Genomic DNA, 17,969 nt, shown 5'->3' on the forward strand with positions numbered 1-17,969 from the left:
TTAGTCAACTCATTTGACAGCAAAACCAAATTTAAATGTACATAAGGCTACTTGCACTCTTTGTTTATCCTGACTTTTTGTGTAAATATCCATACCTTTTGCTGAAAAATATATCAATATGTTTTATCACAGGGTGATGCCCCAGACTTCACTGGGGATTTTACAAAATATATTGTATATGTAAAGTTTTAGCTTTCTAAATTAAAAAGAAACAAACCCAAACCAAACAAAAACAAAAACAAAAAAAACCTACCAAAATCTTGAAATATATCTGACTCAAAAATTGGGGAACATGAAAATCCATTTTGCACAGAAAAATTTTTAGCCATCCTTTTCTTTTTGCCTTTTCCCATCCTACTCATAACGAATCTTCCCTAATCGCCTTTCACTGTGGTTTTTTTTTTTTTTCTTCCTCCTCCAAAGTTTCTCTTTTCCAGCCTTTCAGTGTCTAGTTTCAGCTTCCTTCCCACTCCGGGATTTGCTTCCCTCCACCTCTTTCCTTATATAATGGTTTCCTGGTTTGCACTTTTATATATCACCAAGCTCAGCAACCTGAAAGACCTCCTTGACATCTGCTCTCTCTATAAGGGAAGTGGAAATTAGAGATCAAGGGTTGAATTATGACAAAAGTTCTCCCCTTTTATACAGAAAAATAAAGATAATAATATATTACTGGGTGTTCTGACAGGAGTGTAATAACTAGGTTAGGCTGAGGTATAGTGAGAGTAGTTGCCAATTCTACCCAGGGAGGGAAGGATTGTTAAAGAAGCAGTTTATAGAGGAAACCACAGGCTAAGCAGAGTTGACTTCTTTATAGGTGCTCCCTGGACCTATAAGTTGGGGCAGTAAAATTCAGAACAGGCTAGTCTAGGTAGAGGAGGAAGCTTGGGGAATGGAATTTGTGGACACAGCTGGGAAAATTTGTTCAATTTCATATAGTTTATGAGACTGGGTACTACACTGGGAGACAAGGAAGAAGTAGGCATAGACCAGTCATGAAGAACTTTCTCTGAAAAAACAAGTTGCTCTTAAAAAATGTGGAGGACTGTCAGTGGGGAAGAAATCAGGAGGAATTTCTAAAATATGAAAAGCAATTGAGATGTGATTAAAGAAATATGATGCCACTATAAGGGAGATGCCAAAACAGACTAAGTAGCAAATCCAGCAGAAAATCTCTGCTATGAAGATGAGTATAATAAAAAACGGCAAACTACCTGATAAAAGACATCCCATGAAAAAGAGACTAAATGAAAGACTTTGTACCCAAGAAATAGTTAACAGAGCAATCAAGAAAGATACTGGTTATATGTTTGAAGATGTGTATAATTAATATCCATGGAGAGTTAAGGGAGGGCATCACATTTATAAAATAAGAAATAGCACAGATGGTTACAAAAAAGAAAACATTAAATAGTTTGTGAAAAACAACATAATAGAAACAGTGGAAAAACAATATCTAAAAAATAATATAACATAGATCATTTATTATGTCAGACACTGTTCTAAGTGCTTTGCATATTTTATTTAATTCTTTTTCATAGTAGTCAAATAAGCAGTAATATTATCATCCCTATTTTACAGATAAGGAAATTGAACTATAATTATTTTATAAAATATACTCAAAGCCACATGGCTAGTAAGTCGTGGGCATTGGATTTGACTCAAGTCAGTTAACATAAAAGCACACTTACTAAAACACTGTACTACAGACAGAAGATCGAACCTAGAAATTCCTTTTTAAATACAACACAAGTGAGTAAAAAAAAAAAATAGATATGAGGAAATAAAGGAAGAGGACAAGGAAAATAGACCTAGAAGTTTCAGCATCTGAGAGAACTTCTACCTGGAATGCACAATAACAAAAAGGAAGCAATATTTAAATGTATGATAATTGAGAATTTCTTGAACTAGAAGAAAAATGAGCTTCTTCACTTGAAAGGGGATACTAAGTGCTAAACAAGACAAGTTTAAGCAATGGAAATTAGGTATAAGGTTTCAGAAAGTGGATTGCCATGATCAGATTTTTTTTTTTTCATAAAGATCAATACATGGGCACTGTTCTGTATGAATTAGAAGCTCAAGATTAAAGGCAAGGTGGTAAGCAGGGGATGATTGCAGTAGTCCAGACAAGAGATAAGAACCTACACTAAAGAAGTAGAAATAAGGTCAGATACTGAGACTAACAATAATGGTGAAAAATAAAGTCAAATTATATACCATAAAGTCTAATGACATTAAAAAAATAAACCTAGTGAAGCATAACCACCACCTATAACAAGTGTTAATGTCAGGCCCCCCAAGGAACATAACAGATGACATAACACATAACAGATAAAAATAACATAATAGCCAGCAGAGTTCAACCATAAAAAGCCCCCCAAAATGTGAATGAAAATATGAAATATTCTTATCCAACATGACTATGAAAAATATCATTCTTTTATAGCGATCCCAAAGTTTATTTTATACAACACCAATTCTACAAGATGTTTAGTACAAAATAAAAGATTCATAATCCTGTAGGTTGGGAAAAACTCTAAAAACATGTCTTGCCCTTGGAACTTCAAATCATACATTAGCAAATCAAAGGGTCTCAGAAGCCCTCAAGTAATAAAACCTGCTGAATTTTTAAAGTGTGGAACCCTTTCTTCCAGGATTATTTAGTTATATCCCATGAAACTAATATTTATATTTAGGGTATAATTGGGGATACACTGCTCTTGAGACATATGTTTATACATTTACAGGAATCCAACTTAGTTATTCCTCTGATGTACCTTCAAAAAGTATAAAATATAGCTAGAAAGTGTTATTATGCTTTTCAAACATGTCTATTTTATAGGAAAGGAAAAAGTGAGGACAGGAGGGGAAAATTCAAATAGAAAGAGAACTTAGTTTAAGCACTGAATAATATCACTCAAAAGATTATTAATGATATCATTAATATTATGTGAAAAGTCTAAGACTGTTGTACCAAATACACCCCATCTCACTACCACAGGAGAAGCTGGTTTTATGCTCACTTCTGACTCTCAGATGGATCTGGTAACTCTCCCCTAGGTTGTGATTCAGTGACCTAGGCTACTTCCATATGGTGGCTTCAAGGTCATTTTAGCACCATGCAGAGATAGAAGATGGTGCGAAAAGTTCAAGGGCAGAAACACCAGACACATAACTAACTGAGCCTGGAAGTTAACACACATCATTGCCACATGTATTCCATTGACTGGAATTAGAAGTGTGGTCACACAGAGATTCAGAGAGTGCATTCACGGTTAGCATTCTTGTGTCTTCTTGACACATTGATCCTTTTATCATCATTATATCTCTTTATCTCTGGTAATAGTCTTTGTCCTGAAACCCACTTTAGTATAGCCACTTCAGCTCCCTTTTAATTAATATTTGCAGGATATATCTTTTTTTCTTGTAACTTACCTATATCTTTATATTTAAATATTATTGTCATTATCTCTCTCTTGGATGATTACTATAAGCTATTTGGTGTCACTTGGCTAGCTCATCTTCAGTCTATTCCCCAGAATGATCTTTTCAAAATTCAAATATGATCCAATTATTTTTCTGCGTAAAAGCCATCTTTAGCACTTTGCTGTTCTGAGATGTCTGAAGATGATCTGTCCTCTACTGACATTTCCACTATCGTTACTTGACATTCCTCCCCTCACACTTCACACTGCAGATATACTGACCATTTTTTAGTTTCAATAGTGCACTTCTGGATTGTCATCCACTGTTCATCTTCATCCTGCTTTATTCTTCTAATGGCTAGTTTATTTCTATATTTGTCTCACTTAGATTTTACATAGTCTAGGAACCTACTTTGACCCCCCCCCCAATTCTGAATTAGGTGCTTTTCCTATATGTTCCCATTGTATTATCTATTTGCATTATCATAACACTTATGAAATGGTGTGATACCTGCCTGTTAAATTGGTACATCCCCCACCAGATTGTAAGCTACTTAAAAGTTGGGATGTTTCTATTCTGTCCACTGTTGTACCTCCAGCACCTAGCATAGAACCTGCTGACAATACTTTTGAGCAAATGGCTGAATTATTAAATGTTGTTAATGACCTTAGGACATAGAGTGCAGAGATCGTCCCATAAATTGAGCCATGCCTCTAGAAAGTAACGTAATAAAAGACAGGCAGAGAGTTAAAGGAGTTGGAACATTTCTTGAGATCCTGGTAGTATGGTATCCCACCAATATCCAGTATTCTCCCCACATTATGCTTTCTAAATGTGTCATAAACAATAATACAAAATATTAGACATTAAATATTTCTATGTTTTTACTTTGGAAATATCAGTGTTCAAATCTCTTTAAATCTTAATGTTGTACAGATTTTGAGAAAATCTGAATACCCTACCTTTATACACTCTCCCACCCTGCCATGCATAACAGTATGTCAGGTGAAGATAAGCTAGAGGAAATTATCTTTAGGTTCTTCTTAAGATAGAAGAACAGAATCCTTAGATATAAACCCTTAATGCAGAGATTGTAAATCAGGAGCTTGCAACCTGAATCCACTCCAAAAGATTATTGATCTTTCTATTATGAACTACTACTTACAGAACAATGCATGAAATAAAGAGGGTCACCTCCATTAATTTAGCCCAAAGAGAACACCCCTGTAAACACCATTAAGTCAAGAAATAGAACAGTGTCGATGTCTCAGAAACCTCCCATTTTGCCTCCTCTAAACCACTAACTCTCCCCCCTTACAAAGGCAATCTCTCTCTTGACATTTATGGTAACTGCATTCTTGCTTTTCGTCATAGTTTCACAAATATCTTAAAATACTTCAATATAGTTTTACCTCTAAATTAATATAAATAAATTATACAGTGGAATTACACATCATGTATTTTTTAGTGGCTATCTTCTTTTCTTCAACCTTACTGTTGAGTGTTTTTTAATATTCATACTTATTAATTTTATCCTGAATGTGTATAGATGGTGTTTATATCAGAAACAGATTATCATTATTTACTTAAAAAGCAAACAATGACCACATAGTCCTCTATCCCTCAGTTCTTAACCCTAGGTCAACACAATGAAAGCCAGATCACATGTCAGGCATACAAACTTCAAAGTCTGTATCACAGATGAGAAACAGAAAAATTGATTTTTGTCTGCTTAAATATAGAAGCAAGAGGGAGCTGCCTTCTACTCCCCTCCCAAAATATTCAGAAAAACTTTGCTCCATGGACACCAAAATCTTGGGTTCTCTAAACTTTTAAAATATGAATACATATTTCCGAGGCAAAATATGCCCAGGTATCTCCAGCTTTTTCAATGTAGAAATGTTTCCAAAGTCCTAGGCCTCATTCCCCCTTGAATACCCCCTTATATACCTCTAAAGTTAGATAAATCTCTTTGCAGTACTCTCATTATTTATGTGGTTGTAAATTAACTTTTAGGGCTTGCTCTTAGCCCAGGATCCCAAGTTTCAGCAAAATTTACTCAGAAAGCCCCACAAAAACAAAAACAGTTTCTCTATTCCCCACAGTTATCTTTGTGAGATTTACCTATTTTGTTGCACACAACTGTGATTTATTTCTTATATATTATTCCACAGTGTATAAGTCTTCAACATTTTTTTAATCTATCCTATTGTTGGGCATTTTCTAGCACATGTTTTGTGCTCATGTGCATGCCTTTCTGTTGAGTATATATCTAGGAGTAGAATTGCTGCAGCATAGTTAACTTTTGAAGACAATGCAAAAAATGTTTTTCCAAAGTGGTTATACCAATTTACATTCTCATTATATGAGACTCTAGTTGCTCTATACCATACCAAAACTTGGGATTGTCAATTGTTTTACCATTTCATCTATTCTGGTGGACGTGATGTGGTGTGGTTTTAAACTGCATTCCCCTTATGATTAATGATACTGTGCTCCTTTCCATATACATATTGACCTTTTAGATACCCCTTATACATTTTTAATTCAAGATACAGAACTTTTCTATCACCACAAAAATTCTCCTTGATGCTCTGCCTTCATATTCACACCTACACCTTTATCCTTCACCATTTCTATCCCCTGGCAAGCACTAATCTGTTCTCCATCTCTATAATCTTGTCATTTTGAAAATGTTTCGTGTGTGTGTGTGTGTGTGTGTGTGTGTGTGTGTGTGTGTGTGTAAAATCATACAATATGTGACCTTTAGAGATTAGCTTTTCTCATGGTTATTTTTTTGTGTTGCTGTACTTGCAATATTGTTGGTAAAATTGGTTTGTGATGATGCCGTATTTTTTCAGAGACTGCTTATACTTTCTCCTGCCAGGTACCTGGTGTTATAGCACTCTGAAGTCACCTTGGTTAAATTTTAGGAATTAAGATATTCACAAACTGAGGTGCACTCCCTGTGAGGAGCTATCCAACTCCTGGTTTGCACTGCTAGGATACAACCTTTCAGGATTCCAACCCAAAGTTTAGGGAATGGAGCAGATTCACTATGGCTCCTTCTGTTGGTGGGTTCATGACCCCAAACTCCATTCTCCTTAGCCTCATTGCCTCTAAACTGTCCTCTCTGGAATCATCTAACATCCCCAAGTAAAAGGAAGCTCCAAGCTCCTGACTTGTTTCTCTGAGCCTCTCTCCTTCTCTGGATCCTAGCCCAGTAATTTTTTTCTCTATCTTAACTTTTCATGTCTTCAGTCAAATGACTTGTACATATTTGGTCTAGATGTTCTAGCTATCTTCAGCAGTGGGTGGATCTAAATTACTTAGTCTGCTATTACTGGAAACAAATATTTTCCATAATTATATTCTCTTTGACCCAGAGTTTAAAATTTTTTTGAAAATGAAAAAATAAAATCAGCTGGGTGTGGTGGTGTACACCTGGAGCCTTATCTACTTGGGAGGCTGACGCAAAGGGACAACTTGAGCCCAGGAGTTCGAGGTTGCAGTGAGCTATGATAGCACCACTCATTCCAGCCTGGGTGACACAGTGAGACCCTGCCTCTCAAAAAAACTCCAATTTTGAGTAAAAATTGGGATATCTGACTTTTATCGATATCTAAATTCATTTAAGACCAAAATTGAGTAGAATGGTTAGGGGATACTGCCCCTTTTAGGAAAGGGACTTGCTCTTAACTTGGGCAGTCTTCTCCCTATCTCCTATTGTCTGTATCCAGCCACTTTATTTATTTAAGTAATATGAACTGCTTGGCCACTGTAAGCATTCTTATTAAAAGGAAATCTTTTAAGTTTAATATGACATTTTTATTCCTAGAATCTTGTTAATTAACAAGATCTCCATTTTATAAATTATGGTCATTTTCATTCTTTTTTTTCACAATTTAGAAGCACCAGCTAGGGGTGCAAAACCAAATTCCTTGTACTATTTTCATTAAATGACTGGTCTGCTATTCAGCCTATTCCAAAAATGTCTTCTTTTTATTATATAATTCCTCCCTAGGACCCAGCCTCTCATGCTAATAACTCCAAGTTCACTAAAGATGTTTATATACAATCAGCCCTTATTATTGTTGTTGAAAAAAGAACTGGAAAGCATTCTTAGTAATTATTATGAGACTGATTGTTAGAAAGCCTTGCACTATCCTTGATTCACATGGTAAGTTGACTTCTCAGAATCTATTTTCCACTGGTTAACTTAGTATAGTATGATTGCTCCTCCCATAACAGAGTATAAGTAAACAGGAAAACATGAGACATAATCAAAATTCTTGTAATATCAAAATCATTATGTAGATTTTTGAGTATCATTTTACTACTGTCAATTATTTCATAAACATATATTGAGGAACTACTGTTGCCCATGCCTTGCACTTATTTCATGCCCATGTGTAACTTTAAAGTAACAAAAAGAATATGTTCATTCTCAAGGAGCTTAAATTTTAACTTGGAAGACAGGTCACATAGAAAGCAATATAAAATATACATGAAATATTTTCTTATATGTAAAATGACAGTATAAAAAAGAAGTTTATTATACCACTAGAAAGCCAATTAGAAGGGTCACAAGAAGTTGAGGATGTTGAACAAGAAAGGTTCTTGAAAAAGCTTCTCAGGTTGGATTTTCAGGGAAGTTTTAGGGATGGATTTATAGGAGGGGGGATGTTATTCCAGCAAAAAGCAATTTTCACAGAGCTTCTCTGCCCAAGAGCTCAGTGAGTCCACCTTTATTTTTTGTTCTGCAATATTTTAAAGGGGATTTTGTAGTGTGTTGGTGCAGAGTTGCTATATTTTTAGTTCTCAAGAATATGTCAACAGTCAAGGATACTATATATAGAAATATGAAATGGGAGAAAATAGCATGGATAGATAATCATCTCAAGTCTCAGTTCAGTGTTGTCATCTTCCATCACTGTATTCAACAGAAATACTGCACTTTCTGTGGGAAGTATTAAGATGTTCAGCATGTAGGCACTAACCTTGAGGTACTTACAATTGCCATTAGAAGTTTAGGTACCTAAGTGAGAAGTTAAATCACATGCAGTGATTACCTAGCCATTCAAGAAATGTCACAGGCAGTGTATGATAAATATCAAAAATATCAGTGCTGACAAGTCCATAGGAGGTAGACTCCTTGGGGACAGGCTTGGAAGAAAAAGGCTTCATGAAAGAGATGTAACTTACAATCAGTTCAGCATGGAGGCCACAGAGATCCTCTAATCCTACTAGATGAATCCCTTCTACAACATCACTAATAAATGGCTCTTCTTTTTGTTATCCTCACCAGCAACGGAGAATTCACTTTCATGAGACATCCATTTCAAATTCTTAGAAATAATGTCCTTCCTCATGCTAAGCCTCGAATCAATCTCCTTATTAAATCTAATAGTGCTATCCAGAGTTTTCCAGACCCTGTGTCCTGGCATCCTCCAGTGCTCCAGTGTATCACAGGTGTGCTGGCTTATTTATCTCCTCAGCCCTCCAACCTGTCCTGCATGTACAGAAGTAGCCACAGCCCCAGGACTATGGCCATGAGAAGTTTCCTGTGTTTATCCTAGTGCCATAAATACTGTCACCTTTTACATGTGTTCTGGTGTGAAAAAGATTGTGAAACGCTGCTCAGTACAGCACAGTGGTGAAGAGGTCAGTCTCTGGAATCAGACAGACCCAAGTTAGAATCTTGGCTCTGCCAGATACTAGTTCTCAGACCTTGGGAAAGAGACTATACTTTTCAAATCTCAATTTCTACATTGTAAAATGGGTGCAATAATACTGCCCCCCTTATAGAGTTGGTGTAAGAATTAAAGATGATAACACAAGAGCACCAAAAAAATAGTATTATTGTCATTAGTTCTCATTTTGCCCTTTTAAAAACTATATAGAATTCTTCCTCTATTAACAAATTTTAAATTATTAAAAAATAGTTTTTGTTACCTCTAAGTCTTCTCTGGCTAAATACCCCCCCTTCCTTCAGCATCTCCTTGTCAACTTCAGTTCAAGTTCCTTCAATATCTTAGTTGCTCTCTTCTAGACACCCCGGGATGTCTTTATGTTCCGTTTTGAATCTACAGTACTAAGTGCAGAATGCATCCCTGTAAAATGTGGCTTGACCAGCTAGTCCTCTAGAAATGTGATTTTATGGGAAAGGCAATGACTTTGGAATCTGACTCCCGGATGCAATTTTAGAAGCTACTATTTGTCTTTGTAACCTTGGATGAGGCACTTAATCTCCCTGAGCCAGTTTCTTCATCTATAAAATGAGGATTAATAAAATCTACTTTGAAGATTTGTTTTGTCTGTTAAATAAGACAAAGTATGCAAATTGCCTGGCACATAGTGGAAACTAAATATACACTCTTTCCTTCCTGTCCTTTCCCCACAATCCTGCGGCCACACCTGAGGCCACACCTGAGGCCAGGGCTCTGAGCTTAGAAGCCAGGGCGTTTTTCTGAAGTGCTGGGCAAGAGTGCAGGGATAGAGCGGAGCTCATCCGCAGGAAGGGCCAAACCCAGGCGGAGTGTGGGAGGAGACAGAGGTGGGAGGGACGCAGGGACCGTCCCGAACTACAACTCCCGGGATGCTCCGCCGGAGGGAGCGCCCCGCCCCGCCACGCCCCGCCCGGCCCGGCGGGCGCTGCCCACCCCGCGGAGCCCACAGCCGCGCGCGGAGGCTACAAGTGCCGCGGCTGGCGATCGGGGGACTTTCTGTGGGAGCCGTGCTGGGGCGAGCGCGCGGGGCTCGAGCCGTACGGAGTGGCCGAGGCGAAAAGGTGAGTGGCGGAGAGTGGGACGGGGAGGAGGCGCTGGGCGCGAGGGGGCGAGCCCGGGAGCCTGGAGGGGCAGGGGCGCGTGTCCCCACCCCCTGCCCAAGGTGCCTGCTTCGCCTCCGAGTACTGGGCGGGCGCAGCCCGACCCGCGGTGCCTCCGTGGGCGCGCGGCTCCCCCGAAATGGCTTGATTGGCCCCGCAGCGCCCGCGGAGGGCACGGCTGCCCGGTGCTTGCGGCTTGCTCCCGGCACGGCGCGCGCCCCGAGGTCGCCTCCCCCGGACCAGCCTCGCCCTTGTCCGTTCCTGCGCAAATATTAATGCTTTTAATTGCCGACAGACGAGAGAGAGAAAGTGCTGTCCCCTCCCTTTAAGGTGCAACATCGCTAACCGGGCTTTTAGCAGACCAGAGGAAAAAGAGGGAGAGGACGGAAGCAAAGAGCCCTTTTAGCTGGTCCCCTGGGATTATCCGTTCTCCACTGAGGGTGGAAGCCCCGGATTACGGAGCTGCAAGGGAAATCGGCTGTGCAGTTCGGATAGAGCAAGAGGGAGCCTCTCTTTTATTTAAAGAGAGGTGCAGGCAGGAGTAGAGAATTCAGTGGGGATTTCTCTCCTCCTTTATTATATATTGGAAGTCCCATAAGGAACCCTGCCGATTTTCTCCAAAGTAATCTAATGTGATGAGTTAATTGTACCAAAGGTTAATCAGGGCGCCTAATGCCTGAGGGAACTGCGAGGCGATTTCTCATTGCTGTAATTGAAGAATCCCGCTACGATCCTTTCGTTCACTGAGGGATCCTTCAGTAGGAGGTTGCTCACTTGCTAAAGGAAAGCGCAAGTTCAGTTGTGGTTTTCTTGCGCTTGGTGCTTTTTGCTGTTTTCATTACAGAGAAACTCCAATAATAGGAGAAAAGTGTTTTGTTTTGTTTTGTTTTTAACAATCTCTGATGTATAGCAGAAAACGTGTCAGTTCCTTCTCCCATATTTTGCGTTGCCAGGTTGACCTTAGGCGACCCTTGCCTGTGCTGCTGTTACCAGCTTTGGAGCTATGGGTTTTGAAGCATAATAAGCCTCAAGCCATGGGTTAAATCAATTATCACCCTGGATTTAGAAGCAAAATAAAAGGGGCCCTAGGTTAAAAGCCCCATATTTAGTGATAGTGGAAAGTGAATTATTATTCTTTGGAAAGATGGCAGAGGCAGAGAAAGATGGGAAGATGGTTTTCTGCTCAGCCCAAAGTTCTATTCCAGAAAGGCCCCTTGCTGCAGTAGGGGTGAGGGAGTGTCATAGATATGAAATCCCAGAGGTAACCTTGAAAATAGCTTCTCACCAATTTGCCTCAACAGAACTCTGACTCTGTGGGTTTATGGTTTGCCTCCTACTGTCAGTTTACTTCTAGATTGGGTTCGTAAAAATTTCTGGATGGTCAATTTCTTGTGCATGTTTGTTAGCAAAGCATGCAGAGGGGAAGGACCTCAGACCCACACAGAGCAGCTGGAACAGGCAGCAGTGTGTAGGGGGGGAGTGGGCTGGCTTTTTGTACTTAGCAGGGATCACAGCGAGTGTGTTGTCTACACACTTTGGAGTCCAGAACATGTGGTGAGGGAATGGGGCTGAGTGGAAGCACAGTGAACAAGGAGCATATGGTCTTATAAATACAGGGCTCTGTGACTGGGGTCATTGGATGTATGAGGCGTGAGATTAGGACAGCTGGCTGATTACACCAGCCTTTTTCACCCACTTCAGAGCTACAGAATCAAAATGCTGAGCTCCTGCTCCAGTGAAGCCCAACTGACAGGGGCATATAGTCATTTGCTCATGGTGATGCTCTAAAGCTAATCTGTATTAGAATCCGTTGTGAACTAAAGAGTGTGTGAACACTCACGATCTAATTGAATTAAGAAATCTATGCTTTCCCAAGTCCCCCAGAATATCAGCAGCTCTGCTAAAAACGGCCCCTGCCTTTCTCATTTGTGTCTTTATACAGGAAACCTGCCTTCTCATGTGAGGGATCCTGTCGCAGGAATGTGTGAGTCCTTGGATAAATTTGGTTTGGTGACGGCAGTGTGCTTTCACCAGAGACACTGCCACTTCCTCCGTGCACCTTTTCTACCCTGACCTAAGTTTCTCAGTGTTAATCCCTGTGACAAGTCAGAGCATTTGTCCTGTCCACACTTCTTTACTGCCCCTAGGAATCCCCTCCCTTCTGTTGCCCCTTTTAGGAGGGACAGGCGCTGAGGTGCCAACAGCTGTGGCTGCAAAGGAAATGGGGGCCTCAGGAGCAGCACTCCTGGCAGTGCAGCCTTAGCTTCTGTTGGGTTCTTATCTAACTGTGTTGTCATTGGCAGGCTCTCCGAAAGCCGCTGGGGGATGTCTGACTAGCTCCCATGGAGCTCCACTACCTTGCAGAGCAGAGCAGCCAGGCAGACCTGTGTGACGCCGTGGACTGGAGTTCACGAGGGCTTCCTGATGACCAGGCAGATGCAGCAACCAGAGCTGCCCTCTGCTGCCAAAGACACCGGACGTCCACACCAAGAGCAACTGAGATGGAAGGGTCTAAACTCAGTCCTTCTCCAGCATCCCCCTCCTCCTCTCCACGAGACTGTGCTATTCAGCCAGACTCCTTCCCCCCGGGACCTCTCCACTCAGGGAACAGCCAAGTAACAGTGGAACGGAAAGTCTGCAACTGCTGCAGCCAGGAATTAGAAACTTCTTTTACCTATGTGGACGAGAATGTGAACTTGGAGCAGCAGAACCGAAGTTCTCCTTCAAGAAAAGGGCGTAATCACCCTGGAGACCTGGGCTGGGAAAATCCAAGTGAGTGGTCCCAAGAGGCTGCCATATCCTTGATATCTGAAGAGGAAGACGATACAAGTTCAGAAGCCACATCTTCAGGGAAGTCAGTAGATTATGGTTTCATCAGCGCCATCTTGTTCTTGGTCACTGGCATCCTGCTGGTGATCATCTCTTACATCGTGCCACGGGAAGTGACTGTGGACCCCAACACCGTGGCAGCCCGGGAGATGGAGCGCCTGGAGAAGGAGAGTGCGAGGCTGGGGGCTCACCTGGACCGCTGCGTGATTGCCGGGCTCTGCCTCCTCACTCTGGGAGGGGTCGTCCTGTCCTGTTTACTAATGATGTCTATGTGGAAGGGGGAGCTTTATCGTCGAAACAGATTTGCCTCTTCCAAAGAGTCTGCAAAACTCTATGGTTCTTTCAACTTCAGGATGAAAACCAGCACTAATGAAAACGCCCTGGAACTGTCCTTGGTAGAGGAAGATGTTCTCGCTGTACAGAGTTAATTCTCGTTGTGAGCTTCTTGAGAGTCTGCCTTGGCGTTTTATATGGAAAAAAAAATGTTAATTTATAAAAAGTTAGCAGTGCAATTTATTTGCCTGGCAAGAAAAGTTTATTTCACAAACCAACAGCCAGTGAGTGTTTTTGTTCTCCATATGTGTCTTCTATTTAGAAGAAAAGCCATGTAAGATGCGTAAGAAACCACAACCAGCCACACCTGTCCTTTTAAAGAGCTGAACACTAATTAATCTGTGATGGCCATGAGCTTCTACTTACTTATATAGCAAAATATTTCTAATGACCCAGTACACAAATGATTTCTTTTACATGAATATGGGATATTATTCTTTGGATACAGGAGGTCCTACACAGAGTAGGATCACTTGCTAATCTATTTTGTGAAAAATTTACTAAGCACTAATCATATAATATATTTAATTCTCGAAGGTGCTTGTCCATTTTCTTGCTTAATTTTTCTTTCTATAATTTGGCTAAATGCTAAAACATAGGATTTTGAGTTTTGAACATTTTAAAGCTTGAGGATGTTGGTTATTTTTAAAGTAACTGTAAAAAACGTTATATTTAAAATCATTCCTGTATTCAGAAATAGTAACTAAGTCATTAGGATAAATTTTCTAATAAAAGAAAATTGTATAAATCATTATAATACCAATGTGAATTTAACCCACAATGTTAGTGCCAGATAATAGCCAGGGTTACATGCCCCTGTTTCTAAATGAAGTGAAATTAGTTGCCGATATATATTTTATTTTTTGTCTGTGATTTTTGTCATCATACTGGTTACCTGTGCTCTTGAAGTCTTTGCTGGTTCTCACACCACAGAAGCAAAGCATGGAAGTTTTAAAATGTGTTTCCAGACGTCTAAACATCTCGGCAGGTCTGAGTCACATTGGCTCTGGCATGCTCCCAGGTGACATGTTGTTTGGGGAAGATCTCCAATACAATTGCAGCTACACTCTTGGGAACTGTGCCTAGCAGGCTGTATCACTTGCTCTAAGCCAAACAACAAGTCCTTGCCTCAGGATGGCAGCAGGCCTTAAGCCCACAGCCAAAAACAATTAAAATGGGAAGAGAGAGAGAGAAATATTAAACACACTGATTCAGTGGGAGCTGCACTCACCACCAGAACTCCTCTCCCACTCACAGTGGTCTAGGCGTCATTCAGTAACTCCGAGCTCTTGCTTTGTAAAGTGCAAACTCTGGCTCTGTGCGAAGCATGATAGTCAATGTGGTCACAACTTGGCAAAACACACACCCAGTGTCCACACGGACACGCCACCTCAGTATGGCAGTGGTTCAGGAAGGGGACAGGAAATGTGGCCTCAGAAACATCTTGCATTTTGCACCTTTTCCTTGAGGTGTTTCCAGCCTCCCACTTTAAAAGTTGTTTTAACTGCCATGACTTGTGTTACCAGGATCAGGGGGATCATTCTTAAAAACGACTAGAGCTAGGAATTGGTGTGAGAAGGTAGAGATGAAGAAGTAAGAAAGTGAATTATTTATAGATTGTAAAGGCTGGTTCTAATGTCTAAAGTTTGTGTTGTTACGGAAATCTGGGATGCACGGGTGACTTGGCTGGCAAAGTGTGTGGATCAAGATATTTATGGGAGTGAACTCTCGTAGGTGTCAAGATCGATTTGATGAGCGAGGTATGCTGTGTGTTACCAAGGGTTAAGGTGAAATGCAAAAAGGGAAGATCAGGGGATAGTAAAAAGAAAGAGAGGACAGGTATTGTGAAAGAATTATTAGGTAAAAATGAGAAATTATATGGACATCAGAGGAAGCTAGATGTCGTTCAATTGCTTGACCCTACAGAACAGTACTGATTTATTGATTCAGAAAGAATTGAGACAATATAAGCATAATTTTTGTTTTTATTGCTGGTTCTTTGTGCTTTTTGAACCAAACTTTGTTTTACCGTGACTTGTGTCATAGTTTGTATTGAGACTGTCTTACCAGTAGTATAAGTTTTATATTCTAAAGGTTTATAAGGCTGACTCTAGCTTGCCTGAGGATCCGTTTTGGATAATATTGAAGCAGAAAGGAAATGATCTACTGCTTGGCTGAGTGAATAGGTCTGAGCGAGCAGGTCTGAGCTTTTTTTTTTAATAAATACGTTTACAAAAAACTACATGTTTATTCATAGAATCTAAATGAGATCAACTGAGTTTGTTTTTGTTTATTGGTGAAACAAGATTAATTAGCCAAATGGCAGACTAAACTGAATTAATATGCAGCTGATTTTCAGTTTATGAAGGAAGAGGAGTTTGAGAATCAAATGTTAGGAAGTTTTCTTCCATTGATAATAAGGGAGAAAAAGCCAAAGCTTTTCATGTGGAAGTATTTAGTGAATCTTGCAGTGCTACCAAATTATATAGATGTGATCTAAAGGCAACATAAAAAAAGAATGCCATTTAGGAAAAGAAAATATTCAAGGGGGGAAAAAGACCTAACAAGTCATAATATATTTCCTTTTTTTCCAAGAAGTCTGTAAAATTTTCCTTAAAATTGAAAATTGAAATTTAGTAAGCAAATGCATATTTCAACATTATTTGAACCTGCTCATATATAGAGCACATCTCTTTTGACATTCAACTTATGTGAGGGCAGACCATGACACCAAAAGGGACCAATTTAGAAAATCATCTGGATGACTCCTTTTGTGCTGGATTGATGTCATTCAGATACTTGCCTTAATCAACTTTTCCCTGGCTATTTGGTGTGTGTAGCCCTCATCTACCCTGTCAGTGCCTGCATTCAAGATGAAGATTACTTGAATTTAAAATAATGGTATCACAGGCAAAGAAAAGCCATGTGCTTTATACACTGCTGTTTCCAATCTGGTAAAGAGTGTTTCTGGCTCTAGAAGTACTTAGGCAAGACCAGGTGATAAATGTTACAGACGTTGGGCAGACAATAGCTGTGGTGTTGGTCTTGTATCCTTCCTGGAGATTTATGACCTTACTTCTATCTCTTCAACACGGTGCTGGTTGTTATCTCTGAAAGTTTTTATTGCTAAACCCGGAGAAGCAAAACTCTTTTTTCAGAGGTCCTAGGTCTTTAGCTTATTTACCTGGTTTTAAAAATCTAAAGTCAGAGTCTTATTTCTAATCTTAACAAGAAGACAGCTCATCCTTCAGCAGTGTGGCCCAATGGGGTGAGTTCCAGAAAGAAAGCTGCCTTTCTCCTTTACTACTGGGACCTACATTCTGCTAATGGACAACTTAAGCCTATTAATGTCTTTAATAAACCATTTCTTTTTAAGGCACCTTAAACTGTTTGTGGCAGAGTTTGCAAAGAGTTTTCTTTGCAATGCTGTTTGACCTGTGCAGCCATTTGGAGCTATTAAAGCAGACCATATAATATGATGCACTACTCCTCGTACAAAGAATGTCTTTCCTCTGTGTTCCCTATTGCATAGCTGAATCATAGGTTAGAGAACAGGACTGCTTGGAACCCTAAGTTCTCGGAGGCTGTGGATACTTTTACCCACACGGCTGCTATGACCCTTGATTCTATACTAGCTAGATACTTACCTTGATATCACATGCCTTTCTGTCCACTTGAAATATTTGAGTCCATCCCTCTGATACACACTTGCTTTAGGAACCCAATTGGACCAGTGCTGGCACATGCCCTTTGAGGTGCAACTTTGGACAAAAAGACTTCTCTATCAGATTTATCTGTGCCTTCCCTTTGCCCCCTAGAGTAAGGTTAAATGAGTGAGTAAGCACCACTTGGATATCAAGAATTAAGAGTCTGAACTCAAGTGGCTCTGCTTTTTTTTTACTTACTTCTTTGAGACAAGGAAAAATTCTAGGCAGAAGCACATCTTTCACGTGTGCAATAGTTGGCTCACACAAAACCTTACCTGGATTATTGTCTAAAGTTAAGGAAAAAGCATTCTATGTATCAATTAGGAGAAGGTTTTTCAATCTGAAGTTCAGATATCACTGCAGCAATTAATGTCACCACAAAAATGTGATCTGACAAAGAAAATTCACAACCTTTGCCAAATCTACAGCAAGATTTAATACTGTCAACTAGATTCCACTGCAAAAAAGGAATAAAACAGATCCTCACTGCTCTCTGTAATGGGTTTAACCTTTCCCAGAATTGGACACAAAGAATGACTACGATGAGAATTATAATGAAGTCTCACTGGCTTTTACCAGTGTAAAATAGTTCATAAGAAAGAGAATTAACACATCATTGTGTTTCAGCTGATTTTCAGCTGTATTAGTTTATGGTTCATAGTATTCTATAATATCCTTTCCTTCCAGCTTTCATAAATCTAGGGAAATAATTTGCCTGCCTAGTGCATTGACACTGTAAAAAGTAAGATATTATTTTAAACACATAAAACTGATTTTAAAAATCCGTGGATTACACTTCAGAGTGTACTTGTGGTTTAAGTTTGTCGGTGTGCGAGTTTGTGCGC

At 39.8% G+C, this 17,969-nt stretch overlaps 1 protein-coding gene across 1 annotated transcript; it reads left to right on the top strand.

The window, feature by feature from the left end:
* Nucleotides 1-10,072: 10,072 nt before the first annotated feature.
* TMEM74 (transmembrane protein 74) lies at nucleotides 10,073-14,158 on the top strand. Its single transcript, XM_045560684.1, has 2 exons — nucleotides 10,073-10,216; nucleotides 12,559-14,158. The coding sequence occupies exon 2, from the start codon at nucleotides 12,598-12,600 to the stop codon at nucleotides 13,510-13,512; it is 915 nt and encodes a 304-aa protein (XP_045416640.1). The 5' UTR covers nucleotides 10,073-10,216; nucleotides 12,559-12,597; the 3' UTR covers nucleotides 13,513-14,158.
* The last annotated feature ends 3,811 nt before the right edge of the window (nucleotides 14,159-17,969 follow it).

Source organism: Lemur catta, chromosome 9, assembly GCF_020740605.2.
Source record: "Lemur catta isolate mLemCat1 chromosome 9, mLemCat1.pri, whole genome shotgun sequence".
NCBI lineage: Eukaryota > Metazoa > Chordata > Mammalia > Primates > Lemuridae > Lemur > Lemur catta.